The 27,059-nt window shown below is 47.6% G+C and overlaps 1 protein-coding gene across 5 annotated transcripts in view; it reads right to left on the bottom strand.

Moving 5' to 3' along the window:
• HPS1 (HPS1 biogenesis of lysosomal organelles complex 3 subunit 1) overlaps positions 1–26,236 on the bottom strand; it is a 37,758-nt gene extending 11,522 nt beyond the window's left edge. The window contains exons 1-17 of one of the 5 annotated variants that reach the window (XM_036734882.1): positions 26,182–26,236; positions 24,267–24,386; positions 21,989–22,105; positions 17,076–17,213; positions 16,428–16,570; positions 13,537–13,645; positions 12,610–12,770; positions 11,497–11,599; positions 11,111–11,224; positions 10,551–10,620; positions 7,455–7,522; positions 6,257–6,424; positions 5,996–6,175; positions 4,406–4,467; positions 3,751–3,885; positions 3,594–3,659; positions 756–900 (exon numbers count right to left, since the gene is read on the bottom strand). In XM_036734882.1, coding sequence (XP_036590777.1) covers positions 756–900; positions 3,594–3,659; positions 3,751–3,885; positions 4,406–4,467; positions 5,996–6,175; positions 6,257–6,424; positions 7,455–7,522; positions 10,551–10,620; positions 11,111–11,224; positions 11,497–11,599; positions 12,610–12,770; positions 13,537–13,645; positions 16,428–16,570; positions 17,076–17,213; positions 21,989–22,105 — 1,779 coding nt within the window. In that variant the 5' untranslated portion in view covers positions 24,267–24,386; positions 26,182–26,236. The other 4 variants (XM_036734883.1, XM_036734885.1, XM_036734884.1 and 1 more) reach the window with 4 other exon arrangements.
• Positions 26,237–27,059: the final 823 nt, after the last annotated feature.

Below are 27,059 nucleotides of genomic sequence, written 5' to 3'. Positions count from 1 at the left end.
TTCAAGTTTGGCCTCAAACACTACCTATTTGTGTGACCCTGGGCAAGTCACTTAACCTCTGTCTGCCCCAATTCCCTCAACTGAAGAATGGGGATAATAATAGCACCTATCTCCCAAGGTTATCGTAAGGACCAAATGAGATGCCATGTGTAACATGCTTAGCACAGAGCTCAGCACATAGTAGGTGCTGCATGAATGCTTATTGCCCCCCTTCCTCTCTGCTTCCTCTTTATGTACAGAATAAATATGAAGGCTATTGAGTGCAAATCAATGCAATGTGGACAATTATAGGTAAAGCAGTCTGAGAGGGAAAGCACGAGTTGCTGGGAGGCTCAGGAAGGGCTGCATTTAGGCAGCTGGGCTTAAGCGGGGATTCTAACAGGTAGGAGGTAAGGATGGAGTGTACTGGAGGGGATGGGGGAGACTGCTAGTGCAAAGGTATGGAGGTGGGAAATGGAGTGCTGTGTGTCATAAGCTATGGCTGGGTCACAGGCTCTGCGCTTTGGTGGACTGTCTTTCCAACGCTTGAAGATGATCCTCCTGTTGTCACTTAAGTCTTTACTTCTCCAGGCTGAACATTTCCAGTTTCCTCAAATATAGCATGACGGTTTTGTTTTGGGTTTTTTTGTCTCAAATTTGCTTTAGCTAATTTTATGTGTGCCCAGGGTGCTGAGGAAATCTTGCTAATGACCACACCAGGCAGGATGTCAGATATTTAGGAGCAGCAATAGAAAGAGGGGAGAGCCTGAGATTACCTTGGTTTTGATGAAGCCGGCCAGGGGTCCCTTGCCCAACTCTGACGTCGCTTTTTCAGTGACGTTCAGGGAGGGAGCCACCATTTGCCCCGACGTTCGATCCACATAGATGAAATGTACCAACCCTGGGAAGTCTTCCAGGTAAGTGAAGGCCAAGGTTAAGGAGGTTTTAATCCTGGCCATTAGGGACAATCCCAGGAAAAATCCTATATTCACTAGGCCATCACCAAAGGCAGTAGGAGACAGGAGCTCTCTGGTGTGCCTTTCACCTGAATTCCAGTTCCACTTCATCCCTCTCCTCAGAGCACCCCTTCCATTTCCCTTCTTCTTTTCTTAATTCCTGCTAATTCTCAGTCTTGGGAGTTCCATGAGAAGTCTGAGACTCATGTATTTGAGAGGAGGGACAGGTTAAGGGGAGATAGTTAATGAACTGCTCTAACCCAGACAGAATGGCTTAGAAGACTGAGTGCTGGAGTTAGACCAGGACCTGGGTGTGAATGCTGCCATCAGACACTTGCTGGCTGATCCAATCTCCTCATCTGAAGGTGGGGATAATCCCTGAGCCTTCCTCGGAGGGCTGTTGTGAGGATCTAATGAGACAATGTATGTACAGCAACCTGCAAATCTTATAAATACCAGCAGCTGTCATCACCATGATGATTCTTCAGGCCTGTTCCTGGGACACTGACCATCAGAGGTGTGGTCTCTCCTCTGTACTTCGACAGCGCCGCCCCCCCCCCCCCCCCACCACCACGATGTGCTGAGGCCATTGCAACAGCAGGCGGGGCACAGGGTTCTGGCTGATGCCATTAGTTTAAATGTGATCTGTTCCCTTGATCCAGGAACTTGAGCACTTTGACACAGGCTGGAGGATGTTCATCTTCATTTTACAGATAAAAGAACAAACATCCACAGAAAGAAACAGTCACTTTGGCCAACATTAGCCAGGTATGTCCTGGGCACAGGGCGACCTCTGTCTTTCTCGCCTCTAAAAAAGTGAAAAAAAAAATCTTTCCCCAACAAATTTCAGGAAATTATGCCTAAAGGACAGTACTTGATACTGTAAAGGGAGGGAAGAAGCATTTACAAATGTCAGGCGCTGTGCTAGGCACTTTACAAATAAGATCTCACTTGATCATCACAACAGCCTTAGGAGGTAGGTGCTATTATAGCCCCATTTCACAGACGAGGAAACTGAGGCAAAAAGAGGTTACGTGACCTTCCCAGGGTTACCCAACTAGGAAGTGTCTGAGACCAGATTTGAACTCAGGTCTTCCTGACTTTAGGCCTAGCATTTTACCACCTCATGGCTTATGAAAACTGAGGCAGTGTGGTGGAAGAGCAACATCACCATTCTGGGTGTCAGGATATCTAGTAATGGCTTAGTCAATCAACAAGCATTTATTAAGCACCACTGTATGCCACGTGCTAAGCACTGGGGATACAAAGAAAGCAAAAACCAGCTTGTGTTCTCAAGGCTCACACAGTCTAATGGCTCTGCTCCTCATAAGTTACAGGATCTGGGAAAGTTGCTTCCCCTTCCTGGGCCTGGAGAAGGTGGGACCAGAAGCCTTCCACTGTAGCTCTAGGCCCCTGGGGCCTTTGCATGAAGGCTTCTCTAGGAAGGGCTCTGTTCATGCAGGCTCACCGTGAAGACTAACCCGAGAGCCTCTGCCCTGGTCGCCTCCCATGCCCACACGCTCCCCTTCCTCATCTCTGCCTACCTTCAAGACTCATCTCAAAAATACATTCTAGGGTGGTCTTTCTGGGTCCCTTCTCAGCTGCTAGTGCCTTCCCCTCTAATAATAACAGGTAGTATGTAAATATGCCTATATACACACAGACAGATATATAGACAGATACTGTAGCTATATATTATACGGATATATCCATGTAAAATACTCAATGGGGCAGTTAGGTGGCACAGTGGATACAGTGCTGGCCCTGAAGTCAAGGGGACCTGAGTTCACATCAGACCTCAGATACTTACTAGCTGTGTGACCCTGGGCAAGTCACTTAACCCTGTTTGCCTCAATTTTCTCATCTGTAAAATGAGCCGGAGAAGGAAATGGCAAAGCGCTCCAGTATCTGCCAAGGAAACCCTGAATGGAGTCATGAAGAGCTGGACACGACTGACCGAACAACAAATGTGCTCAATACTCATATACATGCATATACATACATTTATATATACTCAATATTATGTATATATATATACATGCAATCTCTTTATATATTTCGTATCTCAATAAATGTCCACACTCAACACACACATATATACACATATACACATATATACCCTAAATACTACTGTGTGTATATGTCTGTGTATCACCCTTAAAGGTTTGTGAAGCACTTTACAGATATTATCTCATTTGACTCTCACGACCCTGTGAAGCAGGTGCCATTAATTATCCCCATTTCACGGATCAGGAAATCTGAGGCTGAGCTCCATTAAGTGATTTGTCCAGGGTCACATGGCTAATAAGTGTCTGAGGCAGGATTCAAATTCAGTCTTCTCTCTGCTCAGGTCACCTTGTCTTTGCTTTGCATACACCTTGTGTATGCCTGTTCTGTACAGGTCGTCTCACCCTTTACTGCAGAAGCTGCCTGAAGGCAGACAATGTTTTGGTTTTTTCCCTGTAAGGCCAGCGCTTGGCACAGAGTGAGGAGCCTCTCGTAAGTGACCAACATGCTTGTTATTGATAAGAGTGGAATGATGATAATAATAAAAAAGGTCACGTTATGCCCTGTAGACCCTTCTGAGAGATTAAGCAGAAGAGATACCCTAAACATGGCGCTTCCTTGCCCTGGCTCCCCCTTACTTAGTCAGGATATGATACCAAGGTGATGTTTCTCTGACTCTTCACCATCAGAAAGTCCTTCCAGTCCACCAGGATGTCTCTGTCAGAAACCAGAAGAAGCACAGATGACTTTGTGGCTGTAGGCTCCAGCCCAAGGCTTAGGCCCCACCTCCAGTCATTCCCCTACTTACTGGATGACACTCTGGGCGTGTTTCTGTAGGCTCTGGGGGAGACAGGGCCCTCCCCCTCCAGGCACTGGGCTCAGGAAGTAGATTCGGTACACGGAGCAAAGCTGCCGCCTTACCTTTGCACAGGCCTGGATGATCCTGACAATCAAGAAATCAGTCAGCAAATACTCATTAAACACTTATTGTGCACTCCAAGAAAGGCTAGCCACAGTCCCTGCCCCCCAGAAGCTTAGATTCCAATGGGAGGGACAATGTGTAAATCCAGTACACAGCAGACCGACAATAAGCTCAGAGGGGAAGACTGGGCTGGGACTGAAGAGAAGGCTGATGCTGAGTAGACAAGCCCCTTTTCCCCTAGTTCTGCTGTGCCTATTTTTCTTGGCCACTCCCTCTCCCACATACTAGAGCCTTGGTGTCCCCAGTGTTCTCTCTTCCTGGATCATAGTCTTTCCTGGGAATTCTCTCTCTTTACTCTGAGCTTACTGAGCTCCCCATGGCTCCTTTCTGTCTTTTAACACTCTGTCATCTTAGAATGAGAGCAGTATAGACCCTCAGAAGTCAGCCCATCCAAGGGTTCCCATTACTTTCACCTTTACTATTCCCTCCCACCTACCCTCCCCTCTGCCCCCAACCCATTTCCTCTAGTGCCCGTGCTTACTCCAAGTATGATCCTTGGTCACTTCTGGAGAAAGCCTTGTTCTTAAATTCTAGCCATGAGCTCTGAAATGAAGATAGACAACTTTGGGGATATAGAGTCGTCCCCCCCCCCCTCCCCCCCCCCCCCCCCCCCCCCCCCCCCCCCCCCCCGCCCCAAAGAATCTGCTGCTGCCCCAGCAATGCCGTAGCTAGGCCTGAGACCCCAGGGCTTCCTAAGTGTTTATGATCGCTTTTGAGTCAGGAAACATCTCCTATGCCATCCTGACGGCCAGCTCATCTGTCCATCTAATGTAATGCTAATGCACATTCAAGACGTTGGCCCTGAGGCAGAAGATCCTGAAATGCCTCCAGAATCATCAAAGACTCAGCTGTGTTTTAATATTCCGAATACTTTACCTCCTACTGCTCCACTTCATTTTTCACAGTGACATCAGGCTCACCCTCCTAAAATATGACCTTCACTACTTCATTCCTTTATTTACAAATTTCCAATCAACATCCCATTGCCAAAAGAACAAAACCTGAACTTATCATCCTTGCATTCAAGGACCTTTCTAGCCTGGCCCCACCTGACCTCCTCCATTTTTATTCCCCACTGCTCCTTGTCACATTCTCTCTTTCAGCCTGGCAGGTCTTCTCCACCTTCCCCAAAGCAGGCCATGCACAGCTCCCCTTCTCTGCCCTGCTGCATGGCTGACTTCCATTTAATCCATAATTATTAAATGCCTACTAAGTGCAAGGCCACTGCACTGCTCTCCTCACCTGAGACCATCTCCCTTTCAAAGCCCCTGTTCAAGGGCCATCATCTCCACGATACCCTCCCCACTTCTCCAGCCTGTCCTGATCTTCCCTCTCTCCCGCTTCTCCATAGTGCTGAGGGTATACGCTGCTGGCACACAGTTACTCAATGGCCTACTGTTAGTTTTTTGAGAGTGCACACAGCACCTTGCACAGTAGTAGGCTCAAAATCGGTGTTTCCTAAACACATGCAACCTGACTAACCAGGATTCCAGAGGACTCCGGATGAAACATGCTCCCCACCCACCCACCCCCTGACAGAGAGATGATGAGCTAAGTGTGGAGCCTGAGGTTTACACTTTTAGATGTGGCCAATGCAGGCATCTGCTTGACTATGCATATTTGTGACAACGGTTTTGGTTTTTCCTTTTTCTTTTTTCCAATGGAGAATGATGGAAGGGAGAGGGAATAGATTTTTGTTAACTGAAGAGATTAAACGAATTTTTTAAAAAGTCCAAGTAACTGAAACACAGTAACATTACATATAGCACATATAAAGTCTATGATAGTAACTTAAAAAAATACATGTGAACTGAATTTTAAGTTATTTGATAATTGGTGAGTCATGTCTGGAATTTATGATAATCCTGTTAACCAGACTGTTTGATTAACAAAAAAATGCCTCATTCCTCAACCCAAGGGTTTAATGTTTTGAGTAAAAGTTTTGCATTTCCCTCTGACTTCTTTATTTTGGTTTTCTAATTCACTGGTGTCCCCAAGGGCACAAGAGTCCCTTCTTTCTCCCTGGGGGGCAGAGCTTTGGTTCTGATTTCCTATGAGGCTTAAGTCTGACCTGAATATCTTGTCCTCCTCGGTTCTTCACAAATCTGTCCATCCTCTGGCGTAGGTCCCCCAGAAGGGGCTGGAAACGAAGGGCAGTCCCTGCTTCCTGCCTTTCCTTCAGTTTCTTCTCTAGTACTGAAAACCCATCCAGCAGGTGGTAAAGGGAGAGAGCCATGTGGCAGCTAGGGCTCTGCAGGGAGAAAGCAGAGGGGATGAGGGGTCTAAAGAGCCTCCCGCCCTCACTAGGAGGCAAGGCAGCCAACTCTCTTACCTTGGTCAGAAGCACCATAGAGATGCCTGGCCAGAGAGGCAGGCAGTACATGGTGTGAGGCATCATAACACAATGGCTCTCCTTTAAAGTGGCATCAAGGAAAATCCTTCTGGGATTGGAAGGTGCAGGAGAAGGGGGGACCAGTGTTTGCAAGGTGTCCTCTGCTATCTAATTCAGGAAGACAGAGACATGAGTGGAGAGTGCGGAGGAAATAATCTCCAGATGCAAATGGTTCAGCTTTTAAGTCACTGCTTCCTAGTTCAACCTCCCAAGATATAACCACCCTGTTCTTTCTGATTTCTGTACACTACTCTGCCTCACAGTCTGGAAAAAAGATTGATATGGGGAGGTAGGAAAATGGGGTGAGATGGGCAGAGAAATAGGATAGGAAAGGTGGAGAAAACTGGAAGATGTGGTAGAATGACACATAGTATCTTGTCTCTCCAGAACATCAAAACAGCTTGAAATTAAGAACTTAATTTTAAAATTAAAATATTTATATAGCTCTCGGCTATTCTCTTAGTTCTTGAGTATCTCAAAAAATAACTAATTGTGCAAGTGGAAACTAGGGAACAAAGAGAATACATGGTCACGACTAGTGGGTGGGCTTGAACCACAAAGCCACACTGAACCTCAATTCTTGATGGAACATATTTAAGACCTGTTGAAGACTATTTGGGAAAGTACACCCCAACTGTCCCCCAGCTCTTGGGAACAATGAATTCATCATATGAATATCAGAGATTCAAAAACCCATGGAGTCAGGGATGGAAGCACCCTTAGAGGTCATCATGTCCAGCCCTCTCATTTTATAAATGGAGGCTCAGAGAGGTTCAATGATTTGCCAAGGGTCACACAGCTGGTTAAGTATCAGCTGGGCTTTGAAGCCAGGTAATCCTGATTTCAAGTCCAGGGCTCTACCTAACACTATACAATTCTGGGAAGAAACTGTTATGTTTTGCCAGAATGAGCCAGGCTTAGGGAAGGGATCTGTCCTAGGCCTAAACTGCTCATCCACAGACTGGGATGGAATGGACTTTGGAAATATGTGTGCGCACAAAGAGGAAGACCCTGAGTTCTACAGGGGAAAGAAGTGAGGGAGTCTCCCTTGGTACAAAAGTGTACACCCCGAGTCTGTCCCCAAAGGGGTCCACTGAAGTCCCAGGCTAAGTCCACTTATCCCCTAAGAGGAACCTACCTGGACAAAGGCAGCTTCGGCATCCTCACCAACTGGTGGAGTCCCACCCTCCAGCCAGACGGCACTTCCTGTAAGTTACAGAGGAATTGTTTGTCTGCCTCTCCCAAAGGAGAGAGCTCAGATGCACAGCACAGAATGACAGTTAGAGAGATCTGCTGACAAAGACAACAACTACAGCATCAGGAAGAGGCAAAGGGGCCCCTGTACAAATAGGCAGAACAGGCCATCTTGCTCTGGGGCTCTCGAGAGGGCAGTCCTAGCCCATTACCAGACAATTCAAACTCAAGTGCACCATGCGATTTCCTGGAGTTCAGGCCATTTTTAAGTGACCATATTTCCTTCTTGCTCCTTGCTCACTGTATGTCACCACAACAGAAGTACTTGGGGGGAGTTAGAATGGAAACATGTATGCAGCTAAGGCAGAGGTCGGGGTGCCAGGAGTCCTGTAAAGGCCCTGCAGCCTTGGGGCTCTAAGCAGGAACACAGCTCCTCTCTCATCTCTCCTCCCCCTCACTTTCCACACATGCACTTGTTTCTTCACCAAAACTCCTCGCACTCCCTTCCCAATAGCGCTTCACCTTAGGCCCCTCTCTCATCTTGTCACCCACAATTCACTCAGTGGCTGCAAAGCAGGGATGACGTAGATGTTTCTAGCAACTTCATATTCAGTACAGAATGCATTTTTCCATACGATGTCGTACATGGTTCAGGTCACAAGCCAGCTTGCAAAAAAGTCTATTTAATAAAAGACGGTAATTGGACAAAGTATCAAAAGTAACTGGCTGTGTATTTGTTACAGTGCTGTTTTCAATGCCTACAACCACTACGTACAACACAGCGTCTAGGGGAAAGTGTGTGCTTAGTTTAAATGACTGACACATGAACTTTTGGAAGTAATTCCTCTGTAAGTTGGAGACTTCATAGCCTGTAAAACAGCTTACTGGGTGCTCACTGCACAAGACCTCACCTCTTCCTTCACTGAGGAAAACAGAGGTCGTATGTTATGAGCTTACTCTTCTCCCCTTCTTACGCCTTAAAATGCCTCTACATTCTCTCTTCCTTTGCTCCAGCCTCTGATGGTGAACTGGCTTTTCTCTGGCTGAGACCAACCCTTCTGCTTGTGCCTGAGCCCTTCATTCATCCTCTAAGAATTTCAACAGTGCTCCTGGGTTTGAAAAGCACACTTTCTTTACCACAATCCTATGAAGCCAGTAATATCGGTACGTCAGTATCTACAGCTAAGTGGCACAGTAGAGAGGGCTGCTAGGCCTGGAAGACCTGAGGCACTTCTTCAAATCCTGCCGCAGATACTTCTAGCTGCATGATCAGTCTCACTTTCTTCGTCTGTAAAATGGGTGTGGTAATAGCACCTACTTCCTGGAGTTGCTGAGGATAAAATGAGATGTTTGTAAAGTGCTTTCCAAGCCTGAAAGTGTTATATAATTGCCATACAGCAGTCCATTTATGGTGTAGCCGACATGATGGTAAGCTGTATTTATGGGAAAAACCAGCCAATCATACAAATTTAAAGCCAGAAAAGATTTTAGAGACCAGGTCATCCAATCCCTTCCTTTCATAGATGAGGACACTGAAGCCTGCAGAATGGAAGGGATCTGCCCAAGGTCACACAGAGTATTTTTGGCAAGGCTGGGGTTCACACCCAAGTCTCCTCACTCCCAGCTCAAAGCTTTATATCATGTTTTATTATTATTATATTTTATAGTTGATAAAACTGAGGTCCAGAGAGAGACTAAATAACTTTTTCTGGCTTACACAAATGACATCCTTAGGATTGCACAGTCAGGGTTGGAAGGGACATAAGAGGCCTCTGAGTCTAAGCCCCTTGTTTTAGAGATAAGGGATCATACAGCTACTGTCGGAGGAGGGGTCCTAAGCCAAGGCTTTCTGACTCAGGCCAGCTCTCTAGCCAATGTTCTCCATTGCATCTAGAGATGAGGAAACTGAGGCTTAGAGTGGGGAGGGGAATTTGCCCAGGGTCACAAAGAGGAAGTTGGATGTATCTAAGACCAGTGGGCCCCATCCCCACCAGGTGAGTAGGGATACACAAGACAAGAGCTGAAGAGAAAGAAGGAAGAGATTTACCAAAGTGAGTTCGGAGCTGGAAGGACCGTAGGGATCATCTCTTCCAACACTCTCACCCCACAGCAAGGCCCACAGAGCCAAGCTGAGCTGAGTCAGAAAGGAAAGCAGTCTGCCATAGAAGGGGCAAAGGCAGATCCTAAGAGACTTTGCAAATACCTATAAGCTCAAAGAAGTCAAGGAATTCTGGGCGTCAAAGCTTCTTTCATCACAGCCAGAACAGGTAGAGGGGAGAGCCGGAGAAGAAGCGATGGTGTGCTAGCTGAAACTTTCTCGCTCAGGGGTTGCCACACTTTGGCCAAGAAGACTGAGCTTTGCATTCATACAGTTTGAACGTGCCTGTAGACTAAGAATGAGGAACCAAGCTGGAGAGGCGTAGCCAGGGAGGACCGAAGGACCTGCGATGGAGGCAAGGCAGCCAGGGGCATGGACAAGGGGAGCAAAGCCCCCAGGACACAGGGGCCTAGGCAAAGAGCAAAGGAGAGAAGAACCTTCAAGAAAGGGGAGTACCTGCAGCAAACAAAAGGCAGTTATGTCAGGAACCTTTGCAGCACAGTCCACTTCTTAGGTCATCAGCATGATGGCAAGTTGTATTTATAGGCACACCAGCCAATCAAACAAATTTAAAGCCAGAAGAGATTTTAGAGACTGGGTCATCCAATCCCTTCCTTTCATAGATGAGCACCCTGAGGCCTGGAGAGAGAATGGAAGCGCTATGCCCAAGGTCATAGAGAGCATTTCAAACTGAAGTCTCCAGACTCCCAGTTCAAGGCTCACTCCCATGACACCATGCTGCCTCTATCCCTTTCACAGAAGGGGTCATTACAATTTGGAGGAAGGGTCTTGTGCACCTCAAGGCTCCTGGTGTGCCTCTCTGTTTTGTTGTCTCTGTTACTCCACTGAAGGGATGGGGGTGGGGTGTGTGTGTGTGTGTGTGTGTGGTTCCACAACTGGATTTTTGGTTTCCTTTCTCTCTCCTGTGGCTCTAGGTCTTACCTGAGCTCTGTCCACCAGGGGAGGGTGCTGGAGTGTAATATTCCTCAGGCATTGAGAGACTGTCTGTCTCCTGTAACACAGAAGGAGGAAGCAAGGGCTAGAAAACAAAGTAGGTTCTTCCAGGTGGCTCTCACCTGGGTGTTCCTAAGACTCCTTTTTAGCAATGGTACCATCTTAACCAGGATGGAGGTATAGCAGCCACTTATGGACCCAACCCTACTACTAGCTGGCATGGAAGCTTTGACCTGCTCCATTTCTGACCTGGGCTGGTTTGCCTCTCCCTAAACAACCTGGGGGCTCACCATGTTAATGCTGACCTTAGTTACTGCAGACACCCAACTGGAATAGTTCTGTTCAGCTCAGGATGTCCAAACTCAAGAGACCCACCAGCCTCTCCCATAGCAGGGGTCACAGGCATGCATCACCTGGCTCACCCAAAGCTGCCTTGCTCTTTTCTGAAGGGTGGAAGTTTATGAGAGATGAGAGTAGCGAGAATTGGGTGCCTAGGCCCAAGGGGACTCTGATGCTCCAGAAAGGCCCCTCACACCCACTGCACCCACCGTCTCCTCTGAACTCTTCCTAGTTGGTGAATGTGGGCTATGGCTTCTTATTTGCTGCACAGGAATGTTCTGGCTGTTGCTGGGTCTCTGGTGAGATGTCTTTCCTTGGGAAGCCTAAGGAAATTGAGATAGAGGATGGTGGGTAAGCTGAGTAGAAGTGTGTTCCATGGGAATATACCTGGCCTCTGCATCGTTCCTTCCAGCACTACCTATACTCAGGCAGGCCTAGGGAGAGCAGGGGGGTTATGCACTCCTCCCTTCCCCCCTCACTCTATGACCCATCCCCCTTGCACCAGCAATGCCCTGCCCCCACCTCTGACCCCCATGCCAATTTTCTGTTCAACAGCCCACAGCAAAGGCTACAACCCAGGGAGTGGACAGGCAACCTGAATGCTGTTCTCTTCCATTGAGCCATTACTGGGGTACAGGTCCTGAACCATGAGAAGGAGGGAGAGGAGATCTGCTGAGCGTAGGGGACTAGCGTGATGGCTGCAAACACAGGGAAAGAGTCAACAAGTTATGAAAGGTCTATGGGATGCTCCTTCCCTTTCCAAATGGTTCACGGATTGAGTGCTGGGGAGCTCTGTGGATGGGTAGGTATGGACAATACTAAGCAAAGTGCAGCATGGAAGACTGGGGAGGGCTGTGTCTTGGACAACGTCCCTTGCACTGAGAGTGAAGAGAAGATAGGATTGCCATGGCTAGTCAATATGATGATTAAAAATACAAACACAAATACAGGACATATCGTGAAATCAGTGTAAGACATGGCACCTGTTTTCAAAGAGCTCATGATTTTTCTGAGTCACGGTGGAGGAGTGGATAGAGCACTAGGCTTGGAATCAAGAAGATCTGGGTTCAAACTACCTCTGACAGTAGCTGTGAGATCCTGGGCAAGTCACCTAACCACTCAGTTTCCTCATTGGTAAGATGGGAGCAATAAAAACCTCTAGTAGCTACCTCATGGGATTTTTGTGAGGTTCAACTGAGATAGTATATGAAAATATTTTTTGAAAACTTTGAAATGCTACTTAATTCTTTTAAACTTAGTTAAAAATAAGAAACTGGTTCAAAGTAGAAAGGGGTTCCTTGAAAGGCAGTGGGTTTCCCTTCCTTGGAGATCTCTAAGAGAAGGCTAGATGACCTCCCCTCACTTTGTTGGGCACATTACGGTAGGGATCTCTTTTGTGGTTGGGTAGGACAAGACAGCCTTTGAGGTGCCTTCCAACCCCTCAAATTCTGTGATGCTTTTATTGGGAAGATTAGAACCTTCGTATGTGACACAAAGACTAGGACATAAGACTCTAACCAAGGGCCAGACTGAAAGCTGGTGAGAAGGGAGAGAGCAGTGAGGGCCATATGGCTATATGGAGCCAGGCACTCAAGAAGTGGGCTGGGGGTGGAGGAGGTTGTGAGCAGAGAGTGGGGAGTCAGGGGCCTCCCGCTTAAAACCAAATTGCACTTCTATCTCTGTACCGGTAGAGAGTTGTGGGACTCACCTGGAGTAGAAGGCCAGCAGCTTGGTGTGGACAAGCAGGAAGGCATGGAGGACCTCCTCCCCACCATTCTCAGAGCGGGTATTGATGTGGTGAACGATACGTTCTTCCAGGGCCTCAATACATAGTTCACAGAGCTGGGGGTGGATTAGCCTCTCGACAGCCTACCCAGGAAGAAAGGATGTGCAGGTAAAGAAACCACCAAGATGTGACATGATCAACCCCTGCAACCCATGACATGGTGGCTAAGTGAGACCGGCCCTCACAGTGATGGCAGAGGAGTGCCCCACCACAAGCCTATTTCAGTAACCCAGGCCAATGGTGGGTATCCAGCCTCAGGAAGACTAAGAAGGGAGAGAACATTGGAAGTTTAGGAGCATGATATGGACTTCAGGGCCCCGGCTTGGCTTGAGAAACTCTAAAGAAAACCACCTCCAATGGAGAGTGCAGTTACTACCTGGCACAGAAACATGCACGTTTAATAAGGATGGGAAAGCAGGCAGGTGAACACTAGATCTGGGGTTAAAAAGACTTGGGTCCAAGTCCTGCCTCAGATACTTACTAGCTGTGGACCCTTTCTTGATCTCCCCTTGCCTCAGTCTCCTCAACTGGAAAATGAGGGGATTGAACTCTATGGCCTCTAAGACCCTACGACTCTAAATCAGTGATCTTATAATCCAGAGCTTGCCATCTTTCCTAGGAGCTCAGTGGTACCCAGGGTGCATCACCACTCAAGGAGAATTCAGATTGCGGATTTCTGCCCATTTTCAGGACTGTCACTGTTCCTTGCTTCAGTCTGACAACAATCTCTCCTTGGGTGGTATTGCAATGGCCCACAGGGCTGGACTGTCTAGAATCTTACTTCACAGAAAGTTCAGGGCAGGGCTCCCGGCCTGCCCCACCCCCACCTCAGGGCCCCACAGAAGTTACCTCCACCATAAAGCTCTGCTCTTGGTCTCGGAGGCGGCTGTATGTATGGAGCAGGCCCTGGAAGAGGGCCCACACTTGAGTGCGTTTCTGCAGGTCTGAGGGCCGGAGCCTAGAAGTGGATCAAGGTCAAGGATGATAGGAGAGAACTAGGTCAGCTGCAAGCCCAAGCAAACCCTGAATCCTAAATGACCAGATCCATTCAGTAAGTAAAGGGAAAATCCACCCTGCTTCCCTTTCCTCACCCCAAGCCCCATCTCAGCATGAGGCACAAGACAGTAACTAGGGCATGAGCAGGAGGGATGGGCATGCCTCGAGCTCCCCAAGTGAACATGTGCACACAGATGTAGGACCTATGCAGAGAGACACCCAGGCTCAGTCAGTCTCTCTCTCTGTCTCTCTCTCACAAACACACAAACACACACACACACACACACACACACACACACACACACACACACACACACACACCTGCTTTCTTTCTCTAGGTAGGTTCTTAACTTGGGGTCTATGAATTTGTCTTTTCAAGAAAATATTTTGATAACTATATTTCAATATAATTGGTTTCTTTTGTCATGACATGTATCTTATTTTATGCATTTAAAAACATTATTCTAAGAAGGGGTCACAGGCTTCACCAGACACAAACTCCTGCTCAAAGACCATCAGTTGCAGACTAATTGTGATCTGCATCAATGAAAGGAGTTTCCACACCAAGAGCTCCTTATTCCAGTGAGATGAAAGAAAGGACAAGATCAGGGTCCCTCCTACCAAGACAAAATAAAACTAAAGGCTGTGGGAGAATTGAGTCTTTAGCCCCAAAGAGGGCAAGAACCCCTGCTCTTAGAAACCATCTAGCCAACAGCTGCCAATGCTCTCCCTGAATGCAGTTTGACTCAACAAGCATAGGTGACATGCTTTTCAGGGACTGTGCTGGGCTCTGGGGAAGAGCGGCAGAGATACAAACTCTTTCAAAGCGCAGGTACTTTATTCACTGAGAGTGAGTAACATGCAGCAGGGACCAGGGCAGCAGCTGCCTCTGGATCCCACTCCCCTGCTTAGGACACAGGGTCACCTAGCTGGCTGCCTGCACCACTTGCACCAAACCTAGGGATCATCTGAGGGGCACAGGCCTGTGAGGAGGAGAGAGCAAGACTTGGAGGTCAGGAGATCAGTCTTCTAGTTCCAGCTCTGTTGCTGACTGCGGGACCTTGGCAACCCCGGCTTTCAGGATAAACCAAGGGTTGTAGTACACCAGGACTTCTTAAACCGGGGTTCATGAACTTGTTTTTTATTTTTATTTTATTTTATTTTTTTTTATTTTTAGTTTACAACACACGGTTCTACATAATTTTGAGATTCAGATTTTCTCCCCTCCCTCTCCCCTCCCTCCCCAAGACGGCATAGAATCTCATATAACTACCATGTATAACTTCGCATTGAATTAATTTATACACTAGTCAAGTTGTGGAAAAGAATTATGACCAATGGGGTGAATCATGAGAAAGAAGAGACAGAACCAAAAAAAAAAAAAACCCAAAAACAAAAACAAAAGAGAAGAAAAAAGGCGAGCATGAAGTGTGCCTCAATCTGCATTCAAACTTCACAGATGAACTTGTTTTTTAAAGTATTTTGAAAACTATATTTCATTATAACTGGTTTCTCTTATGATGCTTGTAATTTGTTTTATGCATTTTAAAACTGATAATCCCAGGTATTTTGTTCTTTGCATCATTCTGAGAAGGGATCCGCAGGCTTCCCCAGGCTGCCAAAGGGGTCCAGGACACAAAAAGGGTGAGGAGCCCCTGCTCTAGGTCATCTCTAAGGTCTCTTAAAACTCTAATAGCCTATTATCCCAGGTCATTTACTTATCATTTCCTGTTGTGGCAAATGAAAAAGGATCCAGTTTCCCAAACCCTCACTCCTGAGTGTGGACACACCGCTATCTTTTTCCTCTTTGGGATCTAAGCAAACCAGAGTCTATTTCCCCACTGCTATACAATCCTGGAGGCCTCTATCTGAACGATCATTCATAGACTCAGAAGACTTGGAGCTGGAGGAGACTTTGGAGACTACCCAGATGCTGGAAAAGAGTCCCTCCTCAGCCCCTGTGAAAGTGGAGCCCAGAGGAGAATCTGCTCTGAATAGCTACTCATCTTTGGGAATCCAAAGAGCACCAGATGGCAAATAGACTCAGTGTGGAGAGCTGGAACCAGGGATAGGAACAGAGAGATGCCCAGAGCACCACACACAGAGCTGGGCACCACAAGAAACCCTTTTTAAAAAACATAACTTTTTATAAATGCACACATTAATGCCATAAAATTCTGTAGTCCACAGCACAAGTCACTTGATGTCTCTGATGGATAGTAACAGGTCTCTTTAAGATATAGAATTATAGTCACTTTTTCTTTCCCAGGAGTGAGGAGGATGAGCCGGGTTACTCCAATGCCCTACAAATTCCATGTCTAGGCTCTGACTCTATACCCTGGAATGATTAGGGAAAGCAGATCTAGGGACCAGGGCCAGGGCAAAGAGGATCTGGAAATAGCAGCTCAGAACCTGGGGAAACAGTGCTTGGCAGAGGGTTGACTCCATTTGGCTTTAATCTGATCTAAGAGATTTGAAAGGTAACGTGCCCATCTGGTTAGAGAATCAGCCTCAGAGCCAGGAAGAACTAGGTTCAGTTCTGGTCTCTGCCTCATACTTGCTGTGTGACCCCAGTAAAGTAACATAAGTGCTCAGCATTCCAGGTGAGCCATGAAGACCCCTAGTAGAACCACAGGCTGCAGATGTCTACTGGTGGAAGGCGTTTCCTCACTGGATATTCACAACATCAATGAATCGCCCTAACTGCCTCCAAACCAGACCCTTCCCCTACATGGAAGACTCACTCCTTCCGGATGAGATGACTGTCCAGGGCGACCAGTCCAAAGTGCATCTCAAACAGATGCTTCAGTACATACACCTTCCGACGCAGCTCGTCCTCATTCTCTGTGCCGTCACCATTGATGGCGATAAACAGGCATTCACCAAACTGTAAGCACAGTCAAGTGAATTACGACTCTGAAAGACCCTCCCTCATCTCTTCTCAACCCACTTCCCAGCCTTTAGAACGTAAACCTCTTGAGGGCAAGGGCTCGGCACACAGCACATGCCTGGCACACAGTACGTGCTTAATGAATGCTTGTTGTAGCACAGTGCCTAGTATATAGAAGGCAATTAGTGCTTAGTATATATAGTAGGCAATTGATAATTGTTTGGTTGACTAACTGGTAGCTCAGGGTCTAGTATAGTGCCAAGCACAGAGCAGCTGCATGATCAAGTCTTGCTGATTGATTTCTGAAGGGCTAATACTGAAGAGTGCCTCTCCCCTACTAAGCCTGAGCCAGCCCCAGTCCTTCCTCATCACCATCAAAGGCCCTTAGACATACCCCCTCTCTGCAGTGTGCCTCTGAGGTAGGCTCTTCCCTCCGGGGGCCTGCAGAGAGGACATCTACCCCGACTCCCTGTGGGGTAAAGGCCTCGGGCAGCCTGCTTACCAGGTGAAGGACATACAGATGATTGCTCTCCTCAGCCAAGAAGCAGGTGTAGGTGTCTGAGAGTTTCTCTAGCATGGTTGTACAGGAGATGATCACAGGGGCAAAAAGCGTGCTGAGGCGGTCCTCCAGAGCAGGGCGCTGGGGTGCAGACGAGGAGGAGACCGGTCAGAAGTGCATGCCAGCTGCTGGTGGTGTTTCATCTGTAGCAGCTCTCTCTCTTTAGCTGACCCCAGAAAGTGAATGATCCCTCAGAGGAACCCCCCCAGGCCTCCGGAAGGCATGTCAGGGAGTGCTCTGACCAGGGCACTGCATCAGGGTTTAAATCCTCTCCAGGCAACGTATGGGTGTCTGTGACCCCGGACAAGGCCTTTAACCTCGTATGGCTCCACTGCCCCTCTTGTAAAATGAGGGGAGTTCTGAGGCCTGGTCCAGCTCTAAATCTGTGATGCTAAGACTAAGACTTAATTTTTTTTTTTTGAAGATGAAACAGAGTGGATCATCAGCATTAACCAATTAATGACAACAATTGCTTGCGTTTTTATAGTGCTGTAAAGGTTTGCAGAGGATTTCACATTTGATCCTTACAACCACCCTGTGAAATAGATGCTGTTATTATGACCCCCATTTTACGGATGAAGAAAGTGAGGCTGAGGAGGTTGAATGGCTTGGCCAGGGTGAGTGTCTAAGGCTAGATCTGTGTCCAGGTCTTTCTGGTTCTGCTCCCAGCACTTTGTCAATTATACCCTGGTGCCTCTCATTATAGGGCTCCTCATCAGGGTGGACAAAAATCAGACAAAAAAATCACAATGGGATTTTTATAATTTTTCTAAAATTCTACATATTGAGTTTCAATTTAGCATTTTAAAGATCAAGATACTGTCCTGAAAGTGGGATTACCTCTTCTAATTCTACAGTATTTGAGATCATATCATCATCCTGTAACTTTAGAGGAGGTCACAAGAAGGCCCATATCAGGGATATTATGGGGGGTTTCCAGGAGCTCTTCTCTAGATTATATAGGATGATTAAGGAAGGCCACTCTATCCAACGAGAAGCAAAGTCAGCTAGTCCAGGAGACCCCATGAGGCAGTGTGGCAGAGCAGGAAAGAAGGCTGGCCAAGGAGTTGGGAGGGCTAGGTTCATTCCCTAGCTCTGCCATTAATCAATGGTGCAGTAGAAAAATCACTGGTTCCAGTGTTGGAAGACCTGGGTTCCAATCTAGCCTTTGACACTTCTACCTGTGTGATATTGGACAAACCACTTAACCTCCCTAGGCTTCAGTGTCCTCCATTATAAAATGAGGGGTAGGACTAGATGATCACTAAGGTGCTTTCTAGGTCTAAATCGGTGGGTTTCTATCCATTAAAAAAGCAGTGGGGTTGAGTCTGTGCAAATAACATGTTTATTAACTTCAATACAAATTCATGGGAATAAAAAATAGTAAGTCCTAGTTTCTTTGGAATCTGTTAAATCAAACTCCTTTCTCTAAAAGTTTAAAGTCTCAAGAAAGCAAACATATTGAAGTTTACTGAGGATAGGACTGTGGTTGTTCAGTCATTTCAGTCATGTCTGGGATGGGGTAGATCTGGGCATAATCTTTTATTTTGAGGAAGAAAAGCCTGAGAAGTAGTAAGGGAAAAACTGGGAGAGGAAAAGGGAGAGACAGGTAGGCAGACGGACAGAGATAGACTAAGAGACAGATGGGAGAGACGGGGAAAGAGGGAAGGAGAGAGGAGGGATAGAGGAGGGTTGAAAAGGAGAGAGGAGAGGATGAGAAAGAGAGAGAGGAAGAACGGAGAGGGAGAGAAGGAGAGGATGAGAGGCAGAGAAATTTAAGTAGAAAAAAACTTGGACTGAGACCTCTCAGCAGCCAAAGGAATTTTTTTGAAAGCAAAAATATAACTACCTCAGGAGTCAATCAAAAAGGTTCCATACTGGGAGAAGATACTAGTGGTTTATCCAGATCAAGGAAGAGTACATCTTCCAAGCTGGATTCTGTAGCTATTTTGTACTACTCGGTGTGGTTTGTAAAATAGCCTGGACCTCTCTCTATCAATCTAACTGCGCAGTCAAATGAGCATTACTGTACTTTAAACCCAGTAGTAGAACCTGGGCATGTTGGGTCTCAGGGACCCTAAAGCAGCTCGAGGGAGCCCAAGTAAGCATCCCCCATGCAGCTTTTTATCCCCCTCCATCAAAGGGGGGGGAAGTAAATGGCAGCAATTCTGATGCCACAGGCACAGAAAAAAGCAAGAAGAGCCAATGATGTCTCCCCTGATTCACCGGAGGGCTGGTGGATGCTTTTGTGAAAAACTGGCCTGAGCTGAAGCCACTGGGAAAGTTCTCAGCACTCTCCCTGAGGAGAAGGGCAGAACCCACTGGGACTCTCCTGATGCCTGCAGAGTACAGGCCAACATGGAACAGAACGAAGCCTTGCCTCGGATGGAGAAATGTGCAGTAGCAGAGACAATTCATGGGCATTAAAAATGCAAACGGAGCAGGCACTATTTATTACCAATTTATTGTCCTGACAGGTTCTTTGTGTTAGGTAGCAGTTTGTATCCAGACACCACAGAACTGGTGATAGGTGTACGTGGGCAACAGTAACACTCTTAATAGGAATAACTGAGGGGCACTGCGGGTATGGGAGAAAGAGCTCTGGTCTCAAAGCCACAAAAACCTGAGTTCAAGTCCCACCACTGACACTGAATGGCTGTGTGACTGGGCAAAACCCTGAACTAATGGGCTAGGCAACTCTCTAAGATTCTAAGCTGCAGAGGAGGTATTGTATTGGCAGAGAAAGTTTCCTCACCTGGGAGCTCCCCATGCATACAGGCTCAATGCCTAGCCCCCTATCCCCCTCAATAACAATAAAATCTCTGTAATATCAACTATAACAAATGTGTGCATACACATATTTGTATATAAAGAGGGCATTCAAATATCTTAGGGCAGTTTTAAGTTATTAAAGCTTAATCTTTTCTCTCCTTAGACTATTTTATTCTAAATGGAAAAATCATTTGGGAACTGAAAATGCAGAAAAGTCTACGTTATTCTTAGCCTGCAAACAAATAAGGAGAGGAAGAAATAAGCCAATGTTTTAAGTTTTTGCTGTCTTTGCTGACAGCTGCATGTTTCTTTACAGTTTAAAAAGCACCGGACAAACATTATGTTTTCATTCGCCCCTGCACTGATGCTGCGAAGCGCACAGTCTAGCTGTTATTCCTGTTTTATAGATTATGAAATCGAGGCTCAGAGTGGTGAATTAATCTGTCCAAAGTTATACCAATGACGCAGGGACAAGCAGGACGACAGCCCAGGTCTGTGTGCCTCCAATAGGCTCTTTATATTTTGCTACTTTGTTGAGAAAAAAAAACCAACCAAGCAAGCAACAAGCATTTATTAATTGCCTGTGATGTTCTGGGGACATAAATAGAAAGCAGGATAGTCCCTGCCCTCAGGATGCTTATGTTCAACTAGGATGTAAAACACCACCACAACACAACAAATCTCTGCATGTTACCCTTAGAACTAAAAAAGGTAAAATTATTAAATAATTATTAAAATAACATGTGTTAGCTACTGAAAAATTTATAACTGAAATAATTTCTGTTTAATTTTGATGAAGGTGACTGTGCCAACTGTCATGGCAGAAATGCCCCAGATATCTGTAATTAATTTTTTGAAGTGGAGATTATTCACCTCACAGTGACTTTTATGAACAGCTCTTTCAGTTGGCTTTGGCAGATGAGAGATGCTAAATCATTTAGTTTTTTCAACGCAGCTTCAAAATTTATTGGAAAAAGACTTCAAAATAAACTCTTGCTTTAACTTGTGTAAGTGCACTGTCTATCGATGAAGGCTTTGGTTTTCTGAGCTGCGAAGATGACAGCTTAGACGTGAAAAACAAAGATCTACCTTTTTTTGTAAGAAAAAAAATGATTAAGTAGGAATCATCATGGCCTGATGAGTGACTCAAGTTGTTTCAATTCCAATAGAATCTTGGTCCTTTCTAAGGATGGTGGTATGAGATATGTGGAAAAAGGCTGAAAGAGAACAGTGCACGCTTTTCTATTATTATAGGGATTAATAATCATCATTAGCATTTATACAGCACTTTGCAAAAACTGTCTCATTTTATCCTAACAGCAACAGTGGCAGGCTGATGCTATTATTAACCCTATTTTACAGGTAAGGAAACTGAGGCAAAGAGACATCAAACGACTTGATCAGAAGCACACAGCTGGTAAGTGCCTGAGGTTGGATTGGAATTCAGATCTTGCTGACTCCAGGTCAAGAGTTCTAGGCACAGCACACCCAGCTTCCCTGACGACAACCTTCACAGGGAAGGGACTAGGCACATACTAACTGTCCATCGTGTGCTGGGCGCTGTGCTGAGTGCTTTACAAGTGTTATCTCACTGATCCTCACAACCCTGGGAAGGAGAAGCTATTATTCTCTCCATTTTATAGATGAAGAAACTGAGGCAGGCAGTGGTTGAGTGACTTGCCCAGGGTCACACTGCTAGGAAGTATGTGAGGTCACATTTGAACCCAGGTCTCCCTGATTCCAGGCTCAGAGCGCAACCCACTGAGCCACCCAGCTGTTAGGCAGTGTGATTTTTATTAGGCCCATTTCAGAGATGAGGAAATGAAGGAAAATTTTAGTATGTCCATTTCAGAGAAAACTCATCTCTAAAGACAGAAGAGAGTCCAAAGGCCCAGAGGGAACAAGTAGAAGAGGTCTACGCTGTAAGCTACGCTCTACAGAACGGAGATCCACTGTGCTTGTGGCTATCCTGCACTGTCTCCCAAGGAGACCCTGGTTACACAGTACGGAGAGGACTCTGCCCGGAGGAAGACCGAAGACCTCGTCTTGTTGTGGCCGGCACTTTGTCCATCCCTGCCTCTTACCTCTCCTTCCTTGTCCTCTGACAGCCCAAACTTCTGCCAGAGACTGTCTTCGAACTCCTTGTCGGTCCAGTAGAACAGGACCTCAGCCCCCTCCGTGGCCACCAGCACACACTTCATCTGCCAGGGAGAGAGAAAGTTCAGGCTCTCGGCAGCTGTCGGCCTTCCCCGACAGCTCGTACCTGGAAGACAGCTGGCGAGAGCGAGGGTCTAGTTACTTTGTGAAGAGGAGACCCCACCCTGACCCAGAATAAATGAAGCCGAGGCTTTAGGCAGCCCTCCGGAGAATCAGGGATTTGAAAACCAGGACTCTGAGAAGTCACCCGGTCCGTCCCCCTGCCTCCAGGCGGCGCCACATTTAAATGAAGATGGAGAGCAAGCGGGTGAGATCCTGTGAGTTCACTGAAATAATCCACGTCAGTGTCATCTCTTATTTATCTCTGTAACCCGCCTCTTTCCAGCCTAACACACCTGGCACTCAGAAAGACTCTTTAGAAAATAATGAATAGAAAGGTCAAGAAGAAAAAAAAGACTAAAAAACCCACAAGAAAATAAATCAACCCATCTTTCCTATAGCTGCCTAAAATCATCTTCAAAATGCACAAATCTGACTAAGTTGCTGCACTGTTCGAAATCTCTGGACGAGTGATTTTATCATGAAATCTCGGCTCCTGCTGAGAAACTTCCTTTACCGACAGCAATCAGCAGAGAGCCGCCTCTCAGACAGCGCTGAGCAGGTGAATGCCTCATGCCTTGCCCAGGGTCACAGGTGGATCTGAATCCAGATCTTGCAGCTCTAAAGTCCGCTCTCCACGCGCTCTTCTACACTGTCCCACATGCCTCGAATACAGCCCGTCTTCACTTGAGAGCCCCTTGCTTCCATCTTCTGCAGGGAGCCTCTCCATCTCCTTCCTTCCCTCCCCAACGACCGTGAACTGGGTAACCTTGCATACACCCGGTGTCTCTTCTCTCGATGTTTAGGTTATTCGCATTAGTGCATGTTCTCGCCTCCCCAGGAGCTTCTGGTGAGGAAGGCTCTTCCAATTTTTGTCCTTGCATCCTCAGCCCAGCACACACAGTCAGCATGAAATCAACTCCCTAGCCTGGCAGTGAAAGCCCCTGAGAATCTGGCTCAATGCAACGGGACCTCGGGGCTTCCAGGCAAAGTCAGAGTTGGGAGGGAGGGCTTCTTGGGCCCCACCCACTGTGTCATTCTGGGCGACTCCTGCTTTCTTCCATACTGTTACTGTACTTCTACCATAGGAAGGGACCTTGGAGGCCTCATTTTACAAAAGAGGAAACTGAGGCACAGAAAGGTTAAGTGATTTGCCCAAGGTCAAACTGCTAATAAGCATACGAGGCAGTTTTTAAACTCTTGTTCTTCTGACACCAAACACAGAGTTCTATCCACTGGGCTGCCCTTTAGGCCGTTTTCTAGCTAAACCAGTCTATTACCTCTTCCACACAGTACACACGCCGTGTGCCACCTCCATCCTGTTGCGCAGTCCATCCCTGTCCCAAGAATGTAACCTCCCTCCTCACCTTTGCCTTTCAGAATCCTCCCCTTCGTTTAAGGCTGAGCTCTGAATGGCTCCTTCATAAAGACTTCCTTGAACTTCCCCAGCTGCAACTCTTTTTCTCCAACTTTGAATTTTACTAAAGCGCTTGGTCTGGACTTCTCCTTGGCCTCCGTCTTATTATATTATTAATTATTATTATTATATACTCTGCCATGTATAATAATAATAGCTAACATCTATAAAGCACTGTAAGGTCTGAAACACTTTACAAATATGCCCTCATTTAATCCCCACAACTCTGGAAAGGAGGTGCCATTAATAGCTTCATTTTACAGATGGGGCAACTGAGGAGGACAGTTGTTGAGTGACTTACTCAGGCAGTAAGTGTCTGAGGCCGATTTTGAAGTCAGGTCTTCCCCTGAATCCATGTCTAGCACCATATTCACTGTGCCAAAAATGACAGTCGCTCTGTGCCTTTGGGGGTGGGTTTCATGGGTTGCTGTGGCCAAAACTCTCCCCCAACACATCACCTGGAAGCCAATCTCCTGGTGATGAGCTGCTCTAAATATCTAGGGACCTGGGAGAAGAGACACTGAATGGCCATGACCTGAAGAATGGGGTTTTTCCCTGGGCAAGGAGGTGCCTCTTGACAGCCATGGAAGCTAGCTTGGTTGCTCCCCATATCCCTGGCAAAGGTGGGTTTGACCTCCTATAAGAGCTCATTCTTCTCAGCAGGATTTCAAGCATGATGTCAATTTTACCTTGAAGGGGATAGCAGTCGTCCTCTAGGGAGGAGGAAGTTCAGTAAACTGTTTAGACAGGCAGGGCAGTCATCTCAGTCTGGTGGTGAAGGCCTGTTGCTGCGAACACATCACGATCGCCTGATTAATTCAAAAAGCATTTTATTAGGGGCCTATCATTCTCCAGGTGCTGTGGATACAGTATAAGACAAAAGATCCTGCCCTCCAGGAGTGTACGTAACACAAAGGAAAATCGGTGTTTCATTCTCATGCCCCCTATTTTAGACCTAAACAAAATGGGGCAGGGGCAGGAGCAGGGGCTGGGGAGGATGCTTAAGACAAGTGAGGTCTGTCAAGGAAAGACTCTTGGATGTCCCCATCAATGCTTCTGGACACGGACATCCAGCTGCTTGGACTGGAGTAGAGGGAGAAGGGGTTAACACATTTCCTATTCTCAAAACTCATGAAGCCCCCAAATTCACGAGTAGCCCCAGAACCAAAGCGGCCCCTCCCTATCACCTTAATTTCCTCTTACTTTGGGGATCCAGTGATTTCATGGGTGTGGGAATTAACAATGTGCATCGCAACCCCTCCATACATCCGGAGTTCCCATCCCCTGCTCTTTGTGATCTCCTATCTTCTGAGGATGCCAAAGCCTTCCTCAGGCCGTTGCTACCGGAAAGTCATTTAACTTCCTTCTTTCTCAGTTTCCTCACTGGCAAAACTGGGCTGATAATAGCACTCACTTCACAGACTGTTGTAAAGATGAAATAAGATAACATATGTAAAGTGCTTTGCACACCTTAGTGTGCTATATACAGGATGTCCCAAGCATCTAAGTGCAGTTTTAACAGCTTAAAATTTTGGAGGCACCTGGTATGTATTAGTTACTAATTAACTAATTAATTGATTGATTAGAAACCACGTCCCAGAGAGCCCATTTCTATTCTCCGGATTAAGAAATCTGTTTTCTCTCCAAACACCCATTCTTCCTCACCAATGCTTCCTACACCCCTACAATGCTGGAGCCGAAAGGTTCTTTAGAAACCATCTAGTTTAAACCCCGTTATTTTTAAGAATAAGAAATGAGAGCCCCGGGGGGGGGGGGGGGAAGTAAAATGAGGCGAGCTGGTAGCCAGGCTGAAAGAGAAGCCAGGTCTGCTGACTCCCGCTGCCGATCACTCGGATGACCTCTCTTCTACGGATCCTTTCAAACCATCCGTCCATCGATCATTCAGTGCCTACTACGTGCCAGGCGCTCTGCTAGGGGTACAAAGACCAAAAAACGAACTGGCGCCTGCCCTCAAGGCGCATCCCTCTTACTGGGGGAAATAACATACACCTTTAAGTGCGTACAGAATAAACAGGAGGTGGTTAGAAGGTGAGGCCGTGATCAGTCTGCGGGGCAATCGGAAAACGCGGCTGGTGCTGCAAGTACGCAAAGGATGGACAAAGTTCTGCTGGGAGCGCAGTAGGGAGCGGACCGAAGCAAGCGCCAAGCAGCACGATTCTGGGCGTGGCCTGGGTAGGCCGCCGTACCCACGGTCAGCTGACCTGCACCCCCTGCGGCCCCGCCGGAGCTCGCGGATTAATAAAGGCTTCCTCGAGCTCCCAGGGGATGGGGGGAGGGGAGGGCTCTGGACGCTCCCCTCCCCTCCCCCACGGCCGATAGGCGGCAGAGCCCCAGCCTCGGGCCTCCCAGGAAGCAGGTCCCTGACCCCCTTTACCCCGCCCTGGGGGAGGGGCTCTCCCAAAGCCTTAGGAACAGGCTAGCTGCAACCTGAGCATGGGCTCCACGCCTCTGTGTGGGACTCTCTACTTGTGTCCGTCCGCCTGCTCTGTGCCCCCGCCCCTGCCCAGGAGAAGCCCCTCGCGCAGCCCCGGCCCCTCCAGGAGAGCAGGAGAAAAGCGAGGGGGTGGACACGGACGGACGTACCCGGACGCAGTCCCTGCAGTGGAACCCCGGGTCGGCCAGGCCAACTTCCGGCAGCGAGCGCATGACGCAGGCGGCGGGCCACGTGACCTTCACCCGCCCCGCCCCCGCCGGCCCCTGCGCGCAGCCCCTGAGGCTGAGGAGTGTGTGGGGGTGGGGGCGGAGCACGCGCTGGGGGGAGGGTGGCGAGGGAGCACGCGCTGGGCTCATTGGTTCAAAGGTGTGAGACCCTGAGCGTCTGGCCTGGGCTTAAGCCTTGATCACCTCACAGCCCCTTCACCACACGCGCCGTTACTGTCACTCCCGCTTTACAGGTGAGGAAACTGAGGCAGAGAGGAAGTGACCTGGGCCACCCCGCTCACAGCCACTTCCAGTTCCTCCCCTCAGGGAGTTTATGGCGTAGGGGAGACAGAGCACCTGTACATAATGAGTGTGTGGGGGATGGGGGGAAGGCGGGCGCAGGCTTAGTCGGGGTGGGGGGTGTAGCAGCGAGACCCCCCAGCACACCCAGGATGGCTGCTAGTACAGCTTTTCTAGGAAAGACTGCTCAAGAAGGGTTCACGGTCATACTTTTAATTACATTCACCAGTCTCTGGGGGAAGGGTCCGCATCCTGACTGTCAGAGGAGATAGGAGCAGAGAGATGGGCGAGAACACCAACAGACAGGGCTCTGCTGCCCCATCAAAGCAGTGTTGTTGCTACACAGAGCCTTCACATCTGGGGGGTGGGCGGGGTCTGAACATACAGCTACTCGGAGTCTCCACCAGGGAATCTCAAGGTCCTTCTCATAAGCCAACCCTCAAAGCAAAATACCAACTCACTTCTCGGAGGCTCTCATGATTCAGTGACAAATCAACCTAGTACCAAAAGGTGTGAAAGCC

The sequence above is a fragment of the Trichosurus vulpecula genome, chromosome 8, assembly GCF_011100635.1.
Source record: "Trichosurus vulpecula isolate mTriVul1 chromosome 8, mTriVul1.pri, whole genome shotgun sequence".
NCBI classification, from domain to species: Eukaryota; Metazoa; Chordata; class Mammalia; order Diprotodontia; family Phalangeridae; genus Trichosurus; species Trichosurus vulpecula.
The sequence above is the reverse complement of the archived record's forward strand: the minus strand, read 5'-3'. Positions and strand labels throughout refer to the sequence as shown.